This window comes from Triticum dicoccoides, chromosome 1B, assembly GCF_002162155.2.
Source record: "Triticum dicoccoides isolate Atlit2015 ecotype Zavitan chromosome 1B, WEW_v2.0, whole genome shotgun sequence".
NCBI lineage: Eukaryota > Viridiplantae > Streptophyta > Magnoliopsida > Poales > Poaceae > Triticum > Triticum dicoccoides.
This window is the reverse complement of record NC_041381.1, coordinates 352825156-352840977: the sequence shown is the minus strand read 5'-3', so window position 1 is coordinate 352840977 and position 15822 is coordinate 352825156. Positions and strand designations below refer to the sequence as shown.

At 49.7% G+C, this 15822-nt stretch overlaps 2 protein-coding genes across 2 annotated transcripts; one reads left to right on the top strand and one right to left on the bottom strand.

Moving 5' to 3' along the window:
* Window positions 1-10520: 10520 nt before the first annotated feature.
* Window positions 10521-11473, top strand: LOC119335008 (uncharacterized protein YxbD-like). The gene is made up of 2 exons (XM_037607316.1): window positions 10521-10944; window positions 11024-11473. The coding sequence occupies exons 1-2, from the start codon at window positions 10677-10679 to the stop codon at window positions 11242-11244; spliced, it is 489 nt and encodes a 162-aa protein (XP_037463213.1). The 5' UTR covers window positions 10521-10676; the 3' UTR covers window positions 11245-11473.
* A 124-nt stretch (window positions 11474-11597) lies between these two features.
* On the bottom strand, window positions 11598-14945 carry LOC119334992 (E3 ubiquitin-protein ligase AIRP2-like). The gene is made up of 5 exons (XM_037607315.1): window positions 14613-14945; window positions 13968-14118; window positions 13823-13889; window positions 13494-13728; window positions 11598-12160 (listed from the first exon to the last, which is right to left on the bottom strand). The coding sequence occupies exons 1-5, from the start codon at window positions 14675-14677 to the stop codon at window positions 11950-11952; spliced, it is 729 nt and encodes a 242-aa protein (XP_037463212.1). The 5' UTR covers window positions 14678-14945; the 3' UTR covers window positions 11598-11949.
* Window positions 14946-15822: the final 877 nt, after the last annotated feature.

Below are 15822 nucleotides of genomic sequence, written 5' to 3'. Positions count from 1 at the left end.
CACTGCCTCAAAAAGGTTGGGAGGCTTTTGGAACAGTTGCCAATTTTATAAATTAAAAAGGCATTTAATTTATTTCTTAGGCCACTGTTTGAAGTAGCTTAGGCCACTCAAACCTTATGCAAAAATGTTGGTTCACCACCAATATTAGTTGTGGATTATTTGGCACATGATGAACATTTTAGTGTTCATGTCTGAGCATTTTGAATTTCACACAGAATTTGAATTTGAATTCAATTGGAATGTGAAAGAACATGAGACAATAATGATCAGGCACATGTTTAGCAAAAAAAGATTAACTTAACCCCAGGGGTTACTGTAGCATCATTACACCGGGGTGTTACAGTCGGGCCCGATGAATCTCTTCTGTGACAACACTAGAGCTATTGCCCTTGCCAAGGAGCCCAGGTTTCACAAGAAGACCAGGCATATCAAGCGTCGCTTCAACTCCATTTGTGAAAATGTTCAAGATGGAGACATAGATATTTGTAAAGTGCATACAGATCTGAATGTCGCAGATCCGTTGACTAAACCTCTTCCACGAGCAAAACATGATCAACACCAGGACTCTATGGGTGTTCGATTCATCACAATGTAACTAGATTATTGACTCTAGTGCAAGTGGGAGACTGTTGGAAATATGCCCTAGAGGCAATAATAAAATGGTTATTATTATATTTCCTTGTTCATGATAATTGTCTATTGCTCATGCTATAATTGTATTAACCGAAAACCGTAATACATGTGTGAATACATAGACCACAACATGTCCCTAGTGAGCCTCTAGTTGACTAGCTCGTTGATCAACAGATAGTCATGGTTTCCTGACTATGGACATTGGATGTCATTGATAACGGGATCACATCATTAGGAGAATGATGTGATGGACAAGACCTAATCCTAAGCATAGCACAAGATCGTGTAGTTTGTTTGCTAGAGCTTTTCTAATGTCAAGTATCATTTCCTTAGACCATGAGATCGTGTAACTCCCGGATACCGTAGGAGTGCTTTGGGTGTACCAAACGTCACAACGTAACTGGGTGGCTATAAAGGTGCACTACAGGTATCTCCGAAAGTGTCTGTTGGGTTGGTACGAATCGAGACTGGGATTTGTCACTCCGTATGACGGAGAGGTATCTCTGGGCCCACTCAGTAATGCATCATCATAATGAGCTCAATGTGACTAAGCAGTTAGTCACGGGATCATGCATTACAAAACGAGTAAAGAGACTTGTCGGTAACGAGATTGAACGAGGTATTGGGATAGCGATGATCGAATCTCGGGCAAGTAACATACCGATTGACAAAGGGAATTGTATACAGGATTGATTGAATCCCCGACATCGTGGTTCATCCGATGTGATCATCGTGGAACATGTGGTAACCAACATGGGTATCCAGATCCCGCTGTTGGTTATTGACCAAAGAGATGTCTCGGTCATGTCTGCATGATTCCCGAACCCGTAGGGTCTACACACTTAAGGTTCGGTGACGCTAGAGTTGTTATGGGAAATAGTATGTGGTTACCAAATGTTGTTCGGAGTCCCAGATGATATCCCGGACATCACGAGGAGTTCCGGAATGGTCCGGAGATGAAGATTTATACATGGGAAGTCCTTATTCGATCGCCGGAAGCGTTCGAGGGTTTATCATTATTGTACTGGGACCACTGAAAGGGTTCCGGTGGTCCACCAGGAGGGTCCACCTGCCCCGGAGGGCCCGATGGGTTGAATATGGAGGGGAACCAGCCCCTAAGTGGGCTGGGCGCCAAACCCCCCTAGGGCCCATGCGCCTAGGGTTGGGGGGGGGGACTCTAAAGGGGGTGCCCCCCCCCCCTTGGCTTGGGGGGCAAGCCTCCCCCCTTGGCCGCCGCCCCCCTCAAGATCCATCTGGAGGGGGCCGACCCCCCTCTCCCTTGCCCCTATAAATAGAGGGGAGGTGGGAGGGCTGCCGCACCCTTCCCCTGGTGCAGCCCTCCCCCTCTCCAACACCACCTCCTCCTCCGTAGTGCTTGGCGAAGCCCTGCCGGAGAACTGCAAGCTCCACCACCACGCCATCGTGCTGCCGGAGCTCTCCCTCAACTTCTCCTCTCCCCTTGCTAGATCAAGAAGGAGGAGACGTCCCCGGGCTGTACGTGTGTTGAACATGGAGGCCCTGTCCGTTCGCGTTAGATCGGATCTTTCGCGATTTGAATCGCCGCGAGTACGACTCCATCATTCACATTCTAGTAACGCTTCCGCTTAGTGATCTTCAAAGGTATGAAGATGCACATCCTCTCTCTCTCTTGTTGCTAGAATCTCCTAGATTGATCTTGGTGATACATAGGAAATTTTTGAATTATTGCTACGTTCCCCAACAGTTCATGGGTCGCCATCAAGGTGAGGGGGACAGAGAAAGGAAGACGAGGAGTTCATGCTCTAGTCGATTGGAGGCTGATGTTACTTCTCCGATGTTTGTGGTGGAGCAATGCCGTCGGCTTGCCAGTCGCATGTTGATTTTCATTGCCCCTCCGGCGAATATTCTGATCAAAGGAAGGTCTGGTGGATCTATGAAGCGACTCCTTTTCTTCCTCCTGCCCACTATGCTTAAAGGGGGGCATTGTATCAAGGTTGTAGAGGCAACTAATCCTATCTTCGGCAACATCGGTAGTTGGAGATAGAGTAGTGGTGGTCCTGTAGTTCTAAGTAGTGCCAGAGCTGCGTTTTGGACCCGTTTGTGTTTCTTCGTTCTCTGTTTAGGACCCCCCTCCTCCCGGCATGCAAATGACATGGTTTGAGATGTAATTTTCTTTTCTTGTTTGAGCTTCGTACTATCACCAACGTTTTTCTTAGTGAAGCTCCGGGTCCAGAGAACTCATATACCATTCAACAAAAAGGTGGTCATTTGATGCTAGTTGTTTTGAAAGGGTACAATTCAATGCACATTCACAACTTACTCTTGTTGGGCATTATATATGCATTCGTTTTACGCTATATCCTTAATTCAGATATTCATAGCACATGTATAGTTTGATGTCTTAGCATGAGATAAAAACTGTGATCAACTAAGATCTCACACACACTCCCACCATTCAAAAATATATACAAGGTATAGTTTTGTCTTGTAAAGTTCCTCGGTATTTGGTCAAATGTGTAAAAATAAAATATTAATATCTATGACATCATCTTTTATTCCAAACCTAACAAAACTACATTGATGTGGATGCAAATATATTTTTATGTAGAGTTTATCAAACTTCAAGAAGAGTGACTTAGGGAAAAACTATAATTTTGAAGTGAAGGTGTATATTTTTGTAAGACAATAGGCTTTGGGGGGAACCAGCACAACCCTCTAGGGGTGGCCTATCACATATATATATATAATGAGGTGGTATACAACGTTACAATATACACATGTAAATACAGTCTAACACCCTCCCTCAATCTTAGCCACTTTCTAATGAATCTAGAAGGGTAAGATTGCGCCTGCAAGTCTCAAACTGTGGCAAAGGCAATGGCTTGGTGAAGATGTCAGCAAGTTGATCCTTGGAAGAAATAAACTTGATCTGTAGTTGCTTCTGAGAGACACGTTCACGCACAAAGTGATAGTCAACTTCAATGTGTTTCGTTCGGGCATGGAATACCGGATTTGCAGAAAGGTATGTAGCACCAATGTTATCACACCAAAGAACAGGAGGCTGTGATTGGGGTATACTTAACTCCTGAAGCAAGGACTGTACCCAGATGATCTCTGATGTGGCATTGGCCACAGCCTTATACTCAGCCTCAGTACTGCTACGCGAGACAGTAGCCTGTTTCCGAGCACTCCAGGCAATCAGGTTAGAGCCAAAGAAGACAGCATAACCCCCCGTGGATCGCCTGTCATCCGGATTGCCAGCCCAGTCTGCATCAGAATATGCTGAAAGACAACCAGAGTCAGACGGCCGAATATGCAAACCATGAGCCACCGTGAAACGAATATAGCGCAAAATCCGCTTAACAGCAGACCAATGAGTGTCACGGGGTGACTGCAGATACTGGCAGACTCGGTTAACAGCATAGGAAATGTCTGGTCGCGTGATCGTCAAGTACTGGAGCCCACCAACAATACTCCTGTACTCTGTTGCATCAGAAGAAGAAAGAAGCACACCATCAACAGCATTGAGCTTATCAGTGGTAGACATGGGTGTAGTCGTCGGTTTGCACTTAAGCATCCCAGCTCGCTGCAACAAATCCAGAGAGTACTTCTTCTGCGTCATAACAAGGCCAGCATCACGAGAAGTAACCTCCACACCAAGAAAGTAATGAAGCTTCCCAAGGTCCTTGACTGCAAAATTAGCACCAAGTGAGCGAACAAGCGCAGTAGCAGCCGACTGAGAGGAGCTGACCAAAATGATATCATCTACATAGACCAACAAGTACATAGTAACCTCAGGCCTTTGAAGAAGAAACAATGAGGAGTCAGCAGTTGATGATGCAAAACCATGAGCACGAAGAGCCATTGCAAGACGAGCATGCCAAGCACGAGGAGCCTGCTTCAGACCATAAATTGCCTTGGACAGACGACAGAGATGATCAGGGCGATCCGGATCAGAGAAACCCGGAGGCTGGCGCATGTAAACCTCCTCCGCCAAGACACCATGAAGAAAAGCATTTTGAACATCAAGCTGACGAAGAAACCAACCTCGAGTAACAGCCAGAGAGAGAAGAATTCTGATGGTAGTAGGCTTGACCACTGGACTGAAGGTGTCTTCATAGTCAAGTCCAAAACGCTGTCGAAAACCACGAGCAACCAGACGAGCCTTATAGCGCTCAATGGACCCATCAGAATGCCTCTTCACTTTGAAAACCCATTTGGAATCAATGACATTTACCCGTGATTGTGGAGGAACAAGAGTCCATGTCTGATTGCGAAGAAGCGCTTGATACTCCTGCTCCATGGCCTCTCTCCAATGAGGAATGTGCATAGCAGCTTGATACGTGCGTGGCTCAGAGGATGGATCTGCGAGAGCAGCAGACATGCACGCCGCTAACCAAGCAACTGTGCCATCGTGACGTTGCTTAGGCTGAAAAATGCCACTCCGACTGCGCGTATGTGGATGTAGAGCAGCAGCAGGAGCCGGCGGAGGCGAAGGTGACGGAGACGTGACGGTCGCCGGAGATGCAGGAATCACCTCAGGCGAGCTCGGGACAGACGACTCCGGGCTGCATGGCGAAGACTGGCTCGACGACAGGGGCTCAGAGGCCATGGGCGAACCGAGAGTGGGCGAGGCCAGCTCCGGTGACACCGGCCCAGACGGCCTTGGCGAGGCGAGAGCAGGCGAGGCCGGCCCTGGTGAAAAGGGCCCAGACACCCTGGGCGAGGCAGGGGCGGGCGAGGCCAGGCCTGGTGATGACTGCCCCGACGCCCTGGGCGAGACGGGGACCGAGGAGGCCGGCCCAGTCAACGGGGTTGCAGGGCGCGACGATGGCGAAGGCAGCCCAGAAGCCAGAGGCGACCGGGCCAGGGCGTCGATCGGCCGTGCATGAGCACGGAAACCGAGGCCATGCAGGGGCGCCATGTGCTCCTCATGCACAACAGAAGGTGCCGAGGATGAAGGCGATGGCGACGAAGAGGAAGATGGCACTTCCAGAATCTCCAAACGAGCCCCACGACCAGTGCCTGCACCATGGTTAGGCAACAATAGAGGAGAATATGCAACATCATCAAATTGGTCAGAAGCAACAGAGGATGAATGCATGACAGGTGGCTCGGTAGTGGACACAGGGAGTTTGGCAAAGGGAAAAACATGCTCATCAAACACAACATCCCGAGAGATGTAGACACGATTAGTGGGCACATGAAGACATTTGTATCCTTTATGAAGAGAGCTATAACCAAGAAAAACACACTTCTTGGAACGAAACTCGAGCTTACGCTTGTTATATGGACGGAGATGGGGCCAGCAAGCACACCCAAACACCTTGAGAAAGGTGTAGTCCGGTTGTTCATTAAGGACAACTTCAATGGGAGTCTTCATATTCAAAACACGAGTGGGAGTACGATTGATGAGAAAACATGCAGTGGTGAAAGCATCACTCCAAAAACGAAACGGAACAGATGCATGGGCCAAAAGAGTCAGACCAGCTTCAACAATGTGACGATGCTTACGTTCTACTGAACCATTCTGCTGATGTGTATGTGGACATGCTAAACGGTGAGTGATCCCAAGCGACTGAAAGAAGGAGTTGAGGTTGCGATACTCGCCACCCCAGTCCGACTGAACATGAACAATTTTGTGCTTGAGAAGGCGTTCAACATGTTTTTGGAACTGAACAAAAATGTCAAACACATCAGATTTACGTTTGATAAGATAAAGCCAGGTAAAGCGGCTGTAAGCATCAACAAAACTGATATAGTAATTATGACCACTAACAGAAGTCTGAGAAGGACCCCATACATCTGAAAACACAAGTTCTAAAGGATGTTTCACCTCACGACTGGACTCCGAAAAGGGAAGTTGATGACTCTTCCCCTGCTGACAAGCATCACACACTGCTACATCTTTATTACTAGACACACTAGGAAGCTCATGACGACGCAAAACATGCCGGACAATAGGTGTGGCCGGGTGACCAAGACGAGCATGCCACTGTGACAGAGATACCCGAACTCCACTGAAGACGCGAGCGACGCCAGGATGCTCCAGACGATAGAGACCTTGGCAGAGCCGCCCACTAAGAAGAATGTCCCTCGTGCCCCGATCCTTAATAAAAAGATCAAAAGGATGAAATTCACAAAGCACATTATTATCACGAGTGAGTTTAGGAACTGAAAGAGGATTACGTGTCACAGATGGAACTCGAAGAACATTGCGAAGTTGAAGACTCCTATTGGCATGTCTAGTGAGAAGTGATGCTTGACCAATATGAGAGATGTGCATACCTGCTCCATTGGCGGTGTGGATCTTGTCGGAGCCATGGTAGGGTTCACGAGTGTGAAGCTTCCCCATCTCACTGGTCAGGTGCTCTGTCGCCCCAGAGTCCATGTACCAGTGGGGATCAATGGAGTAGGATTGAATGTGTCCCTGTGGCTTCTGCGGCGGCGGACGATCAGCCATGGCGACCTGACGAGCAAAGTTGCGTGTATCCTTCCCGTCATTGCCGAGACCAAGAAAACCCCGCTGGAAGCGCTTGTGACACTTCGAGGCCCAGTGCCCATCGCGACCACAAAGCTGGCACACACGTGGACCGCCAGCCCCTGGTAGCGTCGCAGTAGGAGGAGGGGCCGAGGCGGGTGGTGGTGACTGCCCCGAAGGAGCCCTGGATGAAGCAGAGGAGCGACCACCCTTGGTGGCGGCGTTTGCCGAGAGGGCGCCGTTGCCCCTGGATCGGCGCGTCTCGACTCGTTGCTCAGTAAGCAGGAGGCGTGAAAAGACCTCGTGTGCTGGCATGGGCGTGGAGTTGCCCCTCTCATTGATGATCTCGACTAGGGCGTCATACTCCTCATCAAGACCATTGACAATAAACGAGTTGAACTCGGAGTCGGTGAGGGGCTGTCCAATGGAGGCCAGCGTGTCGGCGAGACTCTTGACTTTGTTGTAGAACTCAGTGGCGGTGGAGTCAAGCTTCTGACACTCCCCAAGTTGGCGACGGAGCCCAGATACACGAGCCTGCGTCTGTGCCGCAAACGAGCGCTCAAGAATAGTCCATGCCTCGTGGGACGTCTTGGCGAAGACAACAAGCCCAGCAACGGCCGGAGAGAGCGACCCCTGGATGGAGGAGAGGTTCGCCTGATCCTGCCCTGTCCAGACACGGTGAGCCGGATTATAGACCGGACCGTGCACGCTGTCAACCAGCGCAGGAGGGCAAGGGAGAGAGCCGTCGACATAGCCAAGCAGATAGTGACTCCCAAGAAGCGGAAGAACCTGCGCGCGCCAGAAGATGTAATTGTCCGACGACAACTTGATGGTGATGAGATGGCCGAAGTGAAACGGCGGCGGCGGCTGCGATCCCATCGAGGAGACTGGCTGAGGTGAGACCACCGTGGAGACAGTCAGAGGGGCAGCCGGCGCGGTGACAGAGGGCGCGATGGCCGCGGTTGACGCCGCGAAGCCTGCCAGCGCGACGTCCTCCGCCACCAGCGGCGCAGTAGCCGAGGGCGCGACAGCCGCAGTTGACGGGGCGGCGGCGGTGTGGGCCACAAGCGCCTGCCCGGGCGAAGTAGCAGCCGGCGGGAGCGCGAAGAGGGAGCCGACGCTCCGTGTCCCGATCGGCGCCTGAAGGGAGGCGGCATCCAGCGGCCTCGAGAGAAGTGCCGCGAGGGAGGCCGGCAGAAAACCGGTGGCGGTGGAGCCGGACGCAGCGACGGACGTCATAGCAGTCGGGCGACGGCGACGGCGGGCGCGGCGGCGGCGGCGGTGGCGGCGGCGGCGGTTTAGGGTTTTTAGGCGAAAGTGGACGTAACCTAGCGTGATACCATGTAAGACAATAGGCTTTGGGGGGAACCAGCACAACCCTCTAGGGGTGGCCTATCACATATATATATATATAATGAGGTGGTATACAACGTTACAATATACACATGTAAATACAGTCTAACAATTTTTATACCTTTTTAGAGAGTCACGTGCCCGGCCTTAAAATGCGGCCCTTACAAGGTTCAACAAATGTTTGAGGAACATTGAAGAAGAAAAAGGATAGTACGACACACGGCCACGAGGGCCAAGCATAGCTACACAGTGCCTGCAAAATGACAAAGATAGATAGACGACCACTCAAAGCGAGCGACAGGTGGGTGGGCAGCTCCCCAGTTGGTGATGTCCCTGCTCGTAGGTCGTTGTAACTCAATGCATCTTGCACGCAGCCTGGTGATAAGTTGATCTACCTGCGTCCGATCCTTGGGTCTCGCCAACAACTTCCATGGGTGCAAAAGCACCACCAGCTTGTACATCAAGTCCGTTGGATGCCGAAGCAACTATCCTTCTATAAGCGCTTTATTATGGGTTGTCAATAGCATCCAAGCTAGCGCGCCGAACTTCATCCAAGCCAACATACGATCCTTCCCTCTTGATCCCTGAACAAGGCGATAGAAGTCCGTGAAACCGGACGGATTCCACGCACAACCAAAAGCCTCCCTCAGCACACTCCATGCAATTCTCGCCATAATACATAAGAGAATGTCGTCGTAGTTTTCGTCAAGTCCGCACCACACACATTTGCCATCACCTGGCCCATGCCTCATAAGACATAATGACCTGGTTACCACTCGTTATCCGATTCTTGGCCACCTGCCAAAGAAATATCTTTTTTTTTTGCCAGAATCCAGGCCTGCGAGATTCCTTTGATACCACTCATTGGAAAATAAAAACAATACTTAGCATATAAAACAACGACATTTGCACCGGTTATGCTAAAAGAAAATCATAATAGATTTTCTAAAATGAGATACGAATGATTTCCCTCAAAAGAAGGTCACAAGCAGAGACCATGCTTGAGTGGTTATTTTTGCAACAATCAGATCGTCAAATTTTTGTAACAATACGCCTCAGGCCGAGATTGCTGCAATCCGGAAAAGAATCTACCTCGCCTTGAGCTGGACGGAGCTCAACTTCACGGTAAAAACTGATTGTGCTGAATCGATCTAGATGATCGAGAAGCCGAGAAAGGACTGGTCGATGCATGCACGTCACATTTTGGAGATTAGATCACTGTTGTCGGTTAGAAAAGGTTAAGCGTGAAGGTAATGTAGCCGATCATAGCATTGGCTCTACTGGTAGTAGATCGCAAGAACACACTGCTTGTTGGTTGTGTAATGCCCCGGAGGAAATCACTAGCATTGTGGCTGCTGATTGTCATAACTTTATGCCTTGATCAATAAATATCCTTTTCATGAAAAAAATGGAGAAGGTCACAATGATGAATCAACTGGCGGACACGCCGTACACCTCGCGGAAGTGGATCCTCTAACATGAAGGAGGAAAATCATCTAAGCTACAATTCTCTAACTTTCCTCCTTCACTTTCATATGATTAACGCTAAAATGACTTGAATCAATTTGCAAATTATTAATCTACTTTATACATTTGCAAAAATTACATACAAACAAATTATGATGTAATAAAATTAATTTTAAATTTATTTACCAACAGTAACTGTGTACAATACCTACTTAAATAGATAATACAACGTTCGCTACAGTATCCGTGACTTTTCTTTTCTATTTTACACTAGCTTGCACTATAGCTTAGGTGACTTTCCTCCCATGTCAGAGGATCCACTTCCACACCTCGCACGGATTCTACAAATTCACCCACGAGGTACACATGAGCAATGTTCTGAAGTTTCTCAAAAACAAAAAAGTTCACAAGTTGCTTGTCAAAATTACTGATATACTCCCTTCGTTCCTAAATATAAGTCTTTGGAGAGATTTCACTATAAACCACATACGGATGCATGTAGATGCATTTTAGAGTGTAGATTCACTCATTTTGCTCCGTATGTAGTCCATAGTGAAATCTCTCCAAAGATTTATATTTAGGTGCTCCCTATGTAGTCCATAGTGAAATCTCTCCAAAGACTTATATTTAGGGACAGAGGTAGTAGTTCTGTCCAAGCAATTTCCCTTTTTGCTGCTATAGGTCTACTGATTTTCTAATTGGGGAAGAAGCGGGGGCAAATTGCAAAAGAGAGCTCCACGTTCACTCCCATCCGTGACGAGCTATGGCGGCGGCCGCGACCGAAGCGACGATCCTCGAGCTGGACCCTTCGCACGAGCGCGCCGGCCGCGTTATCGACGACATCGTGCGGCTGGAGAAGAGGATCTTCCCGAAGCACGAGTCGCTGGCGCGCTCGTTCCACGACGAGCTCAAACGCCGGAACACCGGCCTGATCTACTCGACGTCCGGCGTCGGCGACGACGAGGAGGTCGCTGGGTACGCCATGTACACCTGCACCACCTTCCTCTGCGCCTCCATCACCAAACTCGCCGGTGAGACCCTCGCACTGATTTTATCACCCTGCCCGGTCGAAGCTTTAATTTGGTCTGAATTCCTGGCGCGTGCGTGCAGTGAAGGAGAGCTGCCGGAGGCAGGGCCTGGGCGAGGCGCTGCTGCAGGCCGCCGTGGACAGGTGCCGGAGGAGGCGGGTCCAGCGGGTGTCCCTCCACGTCGACCCGGCGAGGACGGCCGCGGTGGCGCTTTACCGGAAGGCCGGGTTCCAGGTCGACGCCACCATCGAGGGCTACTACTCCGCGCAGAGGAATGCTTACCGGATGTACATGGATCTCTAGAAATCATCAGGATCGGAGCATCAAGGCTTCTTCACTTCGCCGATTGTGCGGTTGTTGAGTTCAAATTGTTTTCTTCTTCTTCTAAATTTACATGAGAGCTGAGCTTATATCTGCGCTCCAAATGGCCTCGAATAACAGTATCTCATAAAAATCTGCGGATGTTTTACTCATTTATGATGTTGCAGTTTCAGACTAACAGATATTACCCAATGCAAATATTGTTGCTGAAGGGCCAACTTCTCACTGTTATGTCGATTTCACAGGCATTAACCGATCCAGCTTTGGTACAACTTTAGCAATATAATTTTATAACATGATTAGTTGATGCGAACTGCGCAGAATAATCTTAAGGAGCAAGTACCAGCTTCAGTGCTCAAACCTGAAGACAGTTATACAAAGGGGGGGAAACATGGGAGGATATTAAACAGCACCGCCTCCATTTGGGGCAAGCTACAGTTCTCTATTAACAGAGCCATGTGAGATATATACAAACTGGCTGGATATGCTTAGCTTAAGCATGCAGGTACGCACTAAATATAAGACCTAAAGCACAAACAAAAGGTTTGCGACTACAAATGCGACAGTTCAGGCATTTCGAAGAGCTTGAGTACAAGCATGGAAATCAGAGAGCTTGGGAGCTTCGGAAATAGATTAAAAGGAGCTGGGCACTTGGCTGAGGACTTTGATAAGGGAGTGCCGCGCCATTCATTTTATGTGGGAATCATAGACACTGAAGATGACATCAGGCACGATCAGAGGGAGCTTGTTTATGTACATGAACAGCCGTCTGAGGTTCTCTCTTGATACCGTCTCCATGTCGACCACGTCATCGTCCTCGACGTAAATCCACAAGTCACCAGGGTCAGTCTTCTTCAAGTTGTCGCGGCAGAATGGGCAGGACTGTGACCTCGAGTTCCTGCAATATACAATATTTTTCTGTTAAAGCATTGTTTTGGAACAACAAACAGACGTTGTAACGGTCGTAACTACATGGCAGCTCCAGAAGTATAGGAGAACATTCCATGTTATGCTGCCAGATAAGCTATTCATGGGCTGCAAGAAAAGATAATACTCCCTCCGTTCCTAAATACTCCCTCCGTCCGAAAATACTTGTCATCAAAATAGACAAAAAGGGATGTATCTAGAACTAAAATACATTTAGATACATCCCTTTTTATTCATTCTGATGACAACTATTTCCGGACGGAGGGAGTATAAGTCTTTGTAGAGATTCCACTAGGTAGACTACATACGGAGCAAAATGAATGAATCTACAATTCAAATGCATCTATATACATCCGTATGTGGTTCATAGTAGAATCTCTACAAAGACTTATATTTAAGAACGGAGGGAGTAGATCATATCTGTTGTAGGAACACCACGTGGAAGTTGTTAAAAAACTGATACAGTGAACACATGAATCACCACATGGCACTATAAGCGTTTTCAAAAACATGAAACTACGTTGATCTGCAGAACCCACACAGCGTCTAACTAGTGAATGGCCAGCTAAAGTAAATGCAAGTACGACCTAAGCCTACACTATCATATCCCTAATTAATTGACAAAGCACACTGTCTGGATTACACACATGGTGCACAAAAAGCATGTACACAAACTGGACCAAAAACTAGGAGAACAGTCAGTGCTCAATAAAATACAGAGTTATGTTGTTCAGAGCAAAGAACAATAGAATACAGTTCAGGGAAGTCTTAAGTCGTCAGTCAATGCATTTTTAGACTATCCGCAGTTTGCAAATTGGACATCCACTTTGTAGGGTGTTGCTCATTCCAGGAATGTACGATGGAACCCATAGTAATGGAGATACATAAAAAAAATTGCTGCATCATTCAGAAAGTATTATTCCTGTTCTGTTTAGCCATTCGAAATCAAAATGATGCCATATTTATAAGGCTTGATATTGTGTATAAGGCTATAAGAACAGGAATGTGGAGAAGCAACCTGAAAATGAGGCATAAGCTTATCCACAAGTCAACACTATAAACAGCTCCACGTTTGGTTGTGGGGTGTAATGTAAACTTCCATTATTCTCAAGAGACATCCATGCGACAGAAGGATAATAGGGAGTGTAGCTAACATACATAACACGAGGCACTAGAGAGGAGAAAACCTATCTATAAAGCCACATTATCAACGCCTCAATGTTTGGTAGGGTGTGGGAGGGTTATACGCCACTGAAATGCAATCACACGAAACGCATGGGGAGAAGCTGAAAGTTTGTGCATACCAGTCCTGATAGCATCTGAGACACATCGCATGTGTGCAGTTGGGCAACACAACTTTGCTGTTCATCTCCATGCAGATCCCACATTCCTCCTCCCTCTCAGCATCAACATCAGATAAGCTGCTTGTTTCGTCTTCATCTCTCCTTCTGTACCTCTCCATACACACGGCCTTCTGCTTCTTGTCCTCCATATCAGTGATCCCTCTTTGCAGTTGCAGCAAAGAAGGAAATATTACAGCTGTATAACAATTCCAGTCAATAAAACAGTACAATCAGTATACAGGCAGCATAGTCAGACCTTCGGCTAAAGTAACAAGGAACTCATCTCATACCATAGAATTCCTTGATGCTGGCTTTCCTCTCATGGGTCGACATGGTGGTTGTGCCATCGACGTAGACCTGCACGACGAGCTACAATCTCATTAAAGCACGAGCAGCGAACCAACAGCCATGATGAGGTTGAACGAGCAACAGAACCTTGTATATGAGGATCCTCATCAATCCGAGAGCCCCAGCGAGGCTGCAGTCCGTCCACTGCACCAGGAAGAGGAATATGTGCGCGGCGGGGCTAAACGACAGCCGCATCTGCAGGCACGCCCCATCGTACTCCCGCGGAAATTCAGTCGCCCTGCACGTCAGATAGATCACTTGCGGTCAGAGATCCCACTCCCTTGCCCTGAATCCTCCCCCTTTTCGTCTAAAGGATTAGTATAATTTACAACGCAAACACATGGGGCAGAGTGTTTTAATATGACATGGGGAACACATGTGATCTCTTCCTCCTCCCGCTGCTGATCTGCCACCATTCCACCGCCCGTGGGCACACGGATAATGATAATAATGCTAGTCTAAATGACTGCCATGCCAGACCAACCGCCGCTATGAATTCCGTCTGACGAACCGGAGGCGCCGACGCGCGGTTCACCCACCCACCCACCGATCGATCGGTCGATCGATCTCCCAGGCCGCATTGCGCAGCCGCGGCGGACGCTGGAGGCGTCCCACGAGCCCCACGGAAACCCATGGACCGATCCCTCCCACCGACAAAGGGGAGAGCGGGCGGCGAGCAGGCAAATTTGGGGCGAAATTCAGGAGCGAGGCGTCGGAATCGGGGGTGCTTACAGGGTGTTGGCGTGCTGGATGTCAGCTTCGAGCACCTTGAGGGAGTCCCTGTACGCCTTCCGCATCCTCCTCCTCCTCCTCCGCCCTCGCCCTTCTCATCCAACCCCGGCGCACGCGCCACGCAGCTAGCCCTCGCGGCGCCCGGCCTGCGGAGCCCCCTCCCTCCTCGATCGCGCTGTGGAGCCCTCGCGGCGGCTAGGCGACTGCGGCCCGCGATTGCATCGGGATCCCTGGCCTCGGGGTGGGCGTCGGGGGAGGGAGGGAGGAGTGGTGGTCTTTGAAGAGGAGGAGAGGAGGGAGGGGAAGGAATGGGGAGGCGAGTGTGCCGTGCGTGCGTGCCGGATGCGCGGACTGGGGGAAGGAGGAGCGCGCGCCGGGGTGGGGCGGCGACACGTGTGCCGCGGCGGGCGTGGATGCGTCGGGAAGCGTGAGGGAGGTGGAGCCGGACCCGTGGTAAGTGGCGCGTGTACAGGGAACCGACGACAAGGCTGCGGAGGAACAACGTGAGGTGCCGCTCGGGTCGATGTGTTATCGCTATCGCTTAACCGCCTCTCCGGCCGGGTTGGATTTACTTGCGGGCAGATGCTCCGTACGTACCAGTAGGAGTGGGAGAGTGTAGAATACAGCCGTGTTTCGGATTGTGCGTCTTGTTATGCAGTCGCTCTCGTTAGGTACACAAGCTCCAATACTCTCGTACCGGCTAGGCAACTTTTTTACCCGCTACACTCGCTCGCCCCAACTTTGTTTAGGGAAACGTTTAACAACGGCGGACCGGCCGAGTCTTCGGCCGGACGCGCACGCTGCGTCGGATCGCCACAGATCCTATGGCGCTGGTTCTTCCCTCCTACTGTCCCAACCACATGTTTTTGTGGACCCATAGCACTGCTGCCTTATCTCTTCTCATCTTGCTCTCCAGCCACACACGGAATCCCGCGTGCTCCCAATCCATGGCTCCACGCCCGCAAGCCTGCCGGTACCACCACACGACCGTCTTCTCTTTTACTCCACTCCATGAACAGCACACGACGGCTGAGAAAAATGTTGCAGCCACAGCCAGCCACCGGGGTGTTGGGAACGACGGCGCGACAGTGACCCGTGGTGAGCGTGGAGTCGGCAAGCGAACGGGGGCCAGCGTCGGCCTCTCTCCCGACACGGCCGCACCCGATTTTGGCAGCAAGGGGCGGCCGGGGGCGACGACACCATGCCCTCT

Excerpts from the sequence above, each read along its gene's own strand:
- LOC119334992 (XM_037607315.1), bottom strand. The coding sequence starts at position 14,677 with ATGCGGAAGGCGTACAGGGACTCCCTCAAGGTGCTCGAAGCTGACATC. Across the intron at positions 14,119-14,612 it reads ATCCAGCACGCCAACACCCT|GGCGACTGAATTTCCGCGGG; the intron begins GTAAGCACCCCC and ends TCTGACGTGCAG. Across the intron at positions 12,161-13,493 it reads CTCAGATGCTATCAGGACTG|GAACTCGAGGTCACAGTCCT; the intron begins GTATGCACAAAC and ends TGTATATTGCAG.
- LOC119335008 (XM_037607316.1), top strand. The coding sequence starts at position 10,677 with ATGGCGGCGGCCGCGACCGAAGCGACGATCCTCGAGCTGGACCCTTCG. Across the intron at positions 10,945-11,023 it reads CTCCATCACCAAACTCGCCG|TGAAGGAGAGCTGCCGGAGG; the intron begins GTGAGACCCTCG and ends GCGTGCGTGCAG.